The following is a 7,556-nucleotide window of genomic DNA, read 5'->3' as shown; positions in this document are numbered from 1 at the left end:
CTCTGGGCCTCGGTTTCCTATCTACCAAATGGACACAATTCTGGCACCACTCAGCTTTAAAAGCTCAAGTGCCTCAAGGACCTCGGGTGAAAAAACCACTTTAGTGGCAATCATAGAATAATTAATAAAATGCATTGGCCGGGACGGGAGCGGAGGAAGTAAGTGGGCGGTGGCCGAGGTGACAGCTGGCTGGAGAGGTGGAGCCAGGGTATGGGTGGGGAGGGGGCGGGCCAGGCAGGCCAGGCTGGCCAGCTCCGGGGCAGATTTAGAGACGCGCTGCAAGATCCTGGCAGTCTGTGTCCCGCACCTATCAGCCGCCCCGCCGCACCATGAGCCGTGAGTCCCGCCCCCGTCACCCAGGAACCCTCTTTGCCTCCTGCCGGAGCCTTGAACGCCAGGCTCAGCCTTTCATCTGTCTCCCCCCGCAGGGCGGAGTCTCTCGCTCCGGTTCCCGCTGCTCCTGTTGCTGCTGCTACCGCCGCCCCCGGTCCTGCCCGCGGATCTCAGGGAGCCGGTGCCGGGTAGGCGGCGCCACACCTCGGCCCCGGGGACTCCCGGCTTCTGTGCTCCTGGCCTGGCCCCTCTCGCTCCTCTCCGGCTGAGCCAGCTTCCCCTTTCAGTTCGCGATGCCTGGGAGGGGGGAGGGGGCTTAGTCTGTTGGTGGGATGGGGGCTCTCTGAAGACCCCGAGGAATGTGGCCTTGGCTGGGGGGCAGAGGGCTACAGGGTTCTTTGGGGGGCGGGGGGACGGCGGGCAGGGCAGACCAGGATCTCGTGCTGGCTTTGGGAGAAGCCACAACCCCTCTCCAGCCCCCTCACCTGTTCTGGGCTCCCAGCTCCCCAGCAACACTTCCTGTGGGGGCCCCTGTGGGAGGAAGCAGCGAGCCGCCACCAAGGAGTAAGTGGCTGGGTGAGTTCCCTTTCTCCCATCTCTGACCTTCTGGAGACTCATCCGGATTCCCAGCCCCAGCGAAGATCTCAGACCCTGGTGAAGACTCCAGCACGCCGGCCACGCTGGGGAGACGGGAGGTGGCAATGCGCGGACAGAGCCGCTTGCTTTCAGGGACGTTTAAATCCTCACCTGTGAGGTTCCCACGGGGCAGATGAGGAAACTGAGGCTCAGATAGGTGCCATAGCTCCCTCAAGCTCACACAGTTTGGGGTGAGCTCAGGGTTTGGACTTGGATCTGTCTGACTTTAGGCACTTTCCACAGAGAACTCCCTTCCCTCCCTCCATCTCTCTATCTTGGTTTCATCAACCCATACACGATGGCACACTGAGATCTTGTCAAAATCCCAGCACCCCTGCCTACCACCATGTAGGTACCAGGTTCCAAGTGAAGGAATTCAGCTCCTCCCTCAGCCAACCTCCCTCCCCAAGCTCACGGCTTCTGTGCGAGTGCGCACATGTGTGTGTATGTGCAGGTGCGTGCAAGGCCTGGCCATAGCTTCCTCCACCCCGTGCTGTGTGACCCATCCCTTTCTGGATCTCCTTTTCCCTTCTGTAACATGTGGGTGAGAGAGGATGGGAGGAGGGAGAAGGGTCTAAGCTTTGTTTCGTGGTGCTCCCGGGTTTGGTGCTCCGAGGAGAGAAGAAAGACATCTAGGGGGGCTGTGAATCCGATCGGGTTTCCTAGAGGACAGAGTAGGAGTGGGTGGCATGTGAGGAAGCCGGGGAGAGGATGGAGGGTGCTCCAGGCAAGAGTGTGGGGATGAGCGAAGGCCTGGTTTCTGGGAAGAAGAAGAGGAAGTCTCCTGCGGACAGCTCTTTACAGTTTGTTTACAAAGCCTGGCTGTGGGTGTTCTCTTTGGTGCTCACGATAGCCCTGCCAGGGATGTGTGATGGACCCATTCTACAAAAGGGGACTCCGAGGCCCAAAGGGGTGAGCCCATTTGTCTGACACCCCGGTGGCAGAGTCGGGGCTGACCAGGCTGCCCCAGCCACAGGTCTTATCAGGTCCTGGATCGGCCCTGCCTTCGGCCCTCTTCCGCCCCACGCAGGCCCCTGGGGTGCCGGGGGCTCACCCTGCCTATCTTCCTGTGTCTGTTTACTAGCCAGTGAGTCATAGTCTGTGCCCTTTTGGTTTTTGCCTTTTCTACTTATCTTTATATTGCTATGTGTTTAAACAGAATGTTTATTTTGTTGTCATTTTGTCTTTTTCGTTCTACAAACATTTCTGAAGGTTTGCTTTCTGCTAGTCTTTGGCTGGAACCTGGAGACACAGAGCTGGCCCGGTCTGATGGGGAAGACAGAAATGCCCACAGACTGTCAGCCAGGGGGGTCAGGGCTGTGACTGAGAGATACACAGGGGTGTGCAGGGCTCAGGGGAGTTACCTCTGAAGTGTGAGGAACTGAGGCTTCTCGGAGGCAGTGATGTGGGACCCGGAACCTGAGGAGGTGGTCAGTGGGGGGAAACAGCGTGAGGCTTTCCCATGAAAGTCTGCAAGGGTCTTTCTGGTAGAAGCAATGGCAGGAGCTGAAGCCATTAAGGAGGCCTCTGTAAAGGTCAAGGACAGAACGGGAGACAAGTTGGGTGTGGGAGCAGAAGGTTTGGGCTGTACTTCCAAGTCTATGGGTGAACTGAGGTTCTAGGTGCCTGGGCATCTGTGGGAAGTCGAAGTCTGTGTTTTTTCCCCCAGCGGGGCAGCAAAGGCCAATCTCCAAGGAGGTGATGGCCGCAGATGCTCCTGAGGGCAGGTGGCAGGGGAGAATGTTGCTTCTGCTTCTTGTGTGATGGAAGAGGTGGAGTCTAGCTTGGAAGGCAAGGCTGTGCCAGGGGATCCTTCATGCTTAAGTTCATCCCCTCCAGCTCCTGGACTTGACTTAGTGCTCTCTCTTAGGCTAGGAATTGAGCATGACCTCCGTGCCAGGCAGAGGGGCCTAAGGCCAGCTAACTCTGGCGTATGGGGTAGGAACCCGACCTATGCCAAGACCTCCCCACTATAGCTGCAGGCCACCCCCTATCTGTAGCACCAGCTGGGTCTGTGGGTTGGGATGGGGCTTCCTCTCCAGCTGGGTGTAAGGGGTGGGCCCCAGGTCTGGCTTGTCAGGGCCCTTTTATTCTCTGTGGCTGCCAAGACCCCTAGAGCTTCTCTAAATATTATTCTTAGACGATTTTGGTCCAGCCTCTTGCTGCCTGGCGCCTCTGTATCTTGGAGGACTTGGTGTTCCCCCACTGTGTCTGGAGAACTCCTGGGCTGGGAGATACTTCCTTGCTTGAATCTTCAGCAGGTTCTGGAGCCAGGCCCTCCTGAACAGTCCTTGTCTGTGGGGATGTGTGCTGTGTGGGCATGCTGATCAAGCCCACCTCTGGGTGGCTCAGTAAGGGCAAGTCACAAGGTTGTTTGCTGATGGGGCAGGGGGGTCACATTGATGCAAATAATAGAGAGGAGAGGAGAAGGGGGGCATAAAAGGAGGTCTCTTTAGAGCCTGTCTGCTCCCTCCCTTTGCTGGGATACACAGGTCAATGAGGCCCGGGGGGTAGAAGGGACTGGCCCAAGGACACACAGCCAACAAAGAGCTCATCTTTTCCCAGCACCTACTTGGTACCTGGCCCTGTGCTAGGTGTGAGAACTCAAGATGCCCTGGACTTAGTGCCTGCATCTCCCCAGTTCTCTTTCTTGATGGTTTGTTATACAAGGTGCCCTCTGCTGAGCCCAGGACTGGGCTGGCATGAAAGCATGCAGGATTGAAGTTAGACTGGAAGCAGGCCTTCCTTTGTAAGTACTTCCCAGAGCTCTGGTTGTGGCAGGGAGAGGGGATCTCTCTGGAGTTCTGGTTTCATTCATTTAGGATTTTTTTTTTGGATCCACCTAAGAAGGAAGGGTGACAAACCTACCTTACCTGGGATCATTCCCAGTCTTTAGATCAAAGTGACTCTCCCTCCCCACCCCTTCCCCGAATCCAGGCCTGGAAACCTCTAGAAGGAGGAGGGGAGGGGAAGAGCAAATCTTGGCTGTGTGACTTTGAAGCAGTGGGGTTTGGGTGAGTCTCCTGCCTCCTGAACATCACATTCCCCACCCTTCCTCGCCCACCCTTCCTTGGGAGAGCTGAGCAGATAAACCCGAGTGTCAGCAGTGCAAGGCTGGGAAGAGGTCCCTGGTCAGGCTCACCCCTGGGGAAGCGGCTCCCGGGCTCATCTCTGTCCACCCTGACACCCCGGGGCCCCAGTGGCAGCTGTTGTCCTTGCTGGGGAGAACTCTTCCTGCCCTGGGCCAGCTGGTGTTTATGGGGAAGATCGTGGGGAAGGAGGGAGGGAAAGTTGGACGGCAGGTCGGAGGGAGGGGCCTCCGCACGCAGCTTCTCTTGGCAGGAGAGGGAGGGAGCTCCATGCCTCCTGGGGCAGCACTCCCTCAGGCAGGGAGTCTTAGAGCTAGACTTCCAGGCCAGCGGCCCAGGGCTGGGAAGATGAGAGGTCTCTCTGGCCAAGCTTGGGGTGGCCAGTCTCCTCGCTTCATTTTATTAATTCTACAAACATTTGTGGAGCTCTGGCCATCCTATCTGGATGTCCTGGGTGGCTGGATCTCTCCAGGACCTGGGTCGAGCCCCCACTGTGTGCTTGGAGGAGAGAGTTGGGGACAGTGTATGGCCTCTTCTCTTGGAGGATTATGGCGGAGAAGGGCAGGTCGAGTTGGAACAGGGAGCCGGGGTGGGGAGAGAAAGCGGGAGGAGTCGAGTGTGGTTATTCAGGAGAGGCTTTCGGGTGGGGAGGCAAAGTGCGGGCCCAATCAGGAAGGTCAGGTAGATTTGGAAGGAGTTTATTAGGGAGGAGCAGCAGTCTGCATGAAGGAAGAAGAGCTTTCAACTTTGGGATCAAGGGAGGGGGCGGAATAAGCTGGAAGGACCTCTCCAGATCCTTCTGGGATCCCTGCTGTGGGCGGTATGGGGATGAGAGTGCCTCGCGAGCCAGGGTTGGGAGCTGGGCAGCGGGCTCTGCGGCAGGTGAGTTAGGCAGGTGAGCAGAGTGTCCTGAGCGGGAGGGATCAACAAGGAGAGTCCCAGATCCCTGAGCCGGCTGTGGGTTGGTCCTGGGCTGCTTGGCACTTCTGCGGCTGTGGCTGTGGGACGGGGAGGCTGGGTCCTGTCACGACCCTTCCTGCCTGGGGCCTGCCTGGCAGTCCGCCTGTGTTGGCCCGATAAGGCCTTTAGTCCAGCCTTCTTTCCATTGGCCCCTCCTTCCTGTACCACAAAGATGCCATTGTGGGGGCGTGCGTGGGGAGTTGCTTAAACAAAACTATTTGCATGATTCTTGTGATTTCCTTCTTGCTTGCTCATGTGTGTGTGTGTCTGTGTGTGTGTGTGTGTGTGTGTGTGTGTGTGTATTATTGTGTATGGTTGTTGAGGTGATTGCTTTTTAAGGACTCCCTCTTTGAGGTGAGGCCTGAGGGACTCTGCCAATAGCCAAAAGTAAATCATCAATCATCTTATAATAATCTAATAATCATCTATATAATGAATAATTATGATCTTATAATATACTTTCCATTTTATCCTCCAGCTCTCCCTCAGGCCTCCTAGTAGTTGTGCAGAACAGAGAAGTTCCCTGTAACATTGGCTCTTGGCCCAGATAAGGGGGAACTGTGGGGTGCTTGGTGTGTTCTGTGTGAGGTTATACAAGGAGCCGCTGGCAGGAGCCAGGGGTCCTGAGTCCGGGGGAGATCCTACTCCGTCCTGTGTCTTCGGCCAAGCCACCACCGCTCTCTGAGCCGCAGTTTCCCTCGCTGAGGAGTGAATGAGCACCGAGAGAGCTCTGAGGAGTCTCTGACTTTGCTCTCAAAGAATCTGCTAAAGCAGGGTAGATATGAGCCAGGGGTCTGTGGTCTGCAAGATCTGGGTTAGACATGAGGACGGACTCGCTGGTGGGGTTCCCTTCAGGGGACAGGGGCCTGACTCCAGAGCTTCACGTACCCTCTCGGGAGATTTTTTTCCAGCCATATGTCTCTTGTTCCCTTGGTCCCTGACCTGCCTCAAGATCCTTAGAGCCCAGATCCCCCCATGACGTGGGCCAAAGCTGGGCCTGTCAGGAATGGGAGCTGAGGCAGATGAGCCTCCCCTTAAGCCCACACTCTGTCTGCAGGGTTCTGGGAAACTTCTTTCCTTGGACTCGACTTCTGGGTCTGTGAGGTGGCGTGGAAATGAAGGGAAAGGCGGTTGGTCTGGTGCGACTTGTCGGGTGACCCATCGGGTCTCCCTTTCTCCGGCCTCAGTTTTCCCATCGATAATAACTGCTTTTCCTTTCCCTCTGCACAAATAAAGGGCTGCGGTGGGCGATCTCATCTTCCTAGGATCCAGGTGTCCAGAGCTCGGGGACTGGTCTGAGAGAGCTCCCATCCTTGTCCCTTTTCTGAATACCACAAACCCTGCCCATGGTGCTGGGCTCTGACTTGGCAGGAAGTGAAAACTCTAGAAACCGGTGGCTGCAGCATCTTATCAGCTATTTCTCAACCTCCGATGTCATGGCCTGGGGCCTGGACTCTTCCCTTGCTCCCGTTTGGTGGCAGCAAGGAGGAAGGGGAGACTTCCTTTGGGGGCCCTGATGTGGGCCATGCTGGAGCAGGGCCCAGAAACGGCAGGGCTGGGGCCTTTCTGCTCATAGCTGTGGGACTCGAGAGAGGAACACTGGAGTCCAGTGAGTTAGGCTAGAGCTGCCACTTGAGTCCCTGTCTCTGGCCCCCATGTGAGGTCACCCCGGAGGGGTCTCTGATCTCTGTTTCTTATCCACAGTGAACCCCTGTTGTTACTATCCGTGCCAGCACCAGGGCGTCTGTGTCCGCTTCGGCCTTGACCGCTACCAGTGTGACTGCACCCGCACGGGCTATTCCGGCCCCAACTGCACTATCCGTGAGCTGCGCCTCCAGCCCCGACTCCTTCTGTCCTGGGCTCCTCCTGCTCCCCTGGGCTCCTCCTCTGAGACCCCCCCCCACACTTCCTGCCCTTGTTTCTGGCCATGGCCTCATTCTCTTCCTGGCCTAGCTTTTGATCTTGGACACTCTCCCTGACCTCAGTCCTCACTTCCTGGTTCCGGTCTCTGCAGAGAGTCTTCACTGTCCAGCCTGATCACATTCTCTAGTCCTGTCCCCTGTCCTCACATAGGGTTCTGGCTCTGTCATGTGTCATCACTCCCAAGGTTTTGTCCTTACCCCTGCCCCATATGTCCTGCCCTATTCCATTCTGGCCCCCAATACCAGTTCCACCTCCCACTCTGGCTACCTCTGGTCCTGCCAGGAGGGCCCAACTGAGTAAGCCCCACTGCTCCCGCAGCTGAGCTATGGACCTGGCTCCGGAATTTGTTGCGGCCCAGCCCCTCTGCCATCCACTTCCTGCTGACACATGGACGCTGGTTCTGGGACTTTGTCAATGCCACCTTCATCCGTGAAATGCTCATGCGCCTGGTCCTCACAGGTGGGTGGGGGGCAGGCCCCCCCTTAATCTGGAGAAGCAAGAAATACTGCCAGTTCTTGAAATTCTTGGCATCTGATAAGGGCGGTGGGTGGGGAGACTCTGTGATGCCAGATAAAACAAGTCCAGGCCAAGAGAAGGCAGGGAAGGGGGATCACT

At 56.9% G+C, this 7,556-nt stretch overlaps 1 protein-coding gene across 1 annotated transcript in view; it reads left to right on the top strand.

Annotated features, from left to right (window-relative positions):
• The first annotated feature begins 219 nt into the window (after positions 1–219).
• Positions 220–7,556, top strand: part of PTGS1 (prostaglandin-endoperoxide synthase 1) — a 19,007-nt gene continuing 11,670 nt past the window's right edge. The window contains exons 1-4 of the mRNA XM_039866677.1: positions 220–336; positions 429–521; positions 6,723–6,839; positions 7,260–7,400. Coding sequence (XP_039722611.1) covers positions 330–336; positions 429–521; positions 6,723–6,839; positions 7,260–7,400 — 358 coding nt within the window. The 5' untranslated portion in view covers positions 220–329. The remainder of the gene's footprint in view (positions 337–428; positions 522–6,722; positions 6,840–7,259; positions 7,401–7,556) is intronic.

Source organism: Pteropus medius, unplaced genomic scaffold (assembly GCF_902729225.1).
Source record: "Pteropus medius unplaced genomic scaffold, Ma_sr-lr_union100, whole genome shotgun sequence".
In the NCBI taxonomy this organism is placed as follows: Eukaryota; Metazoa; Chordata; class Mammalia; order Chiroptera; family Pteropodidae; genus Pteropus; species Pteropus medius.
This window is presented reverse-complemented; position numbering and strand designations above follow the sequence as displayed.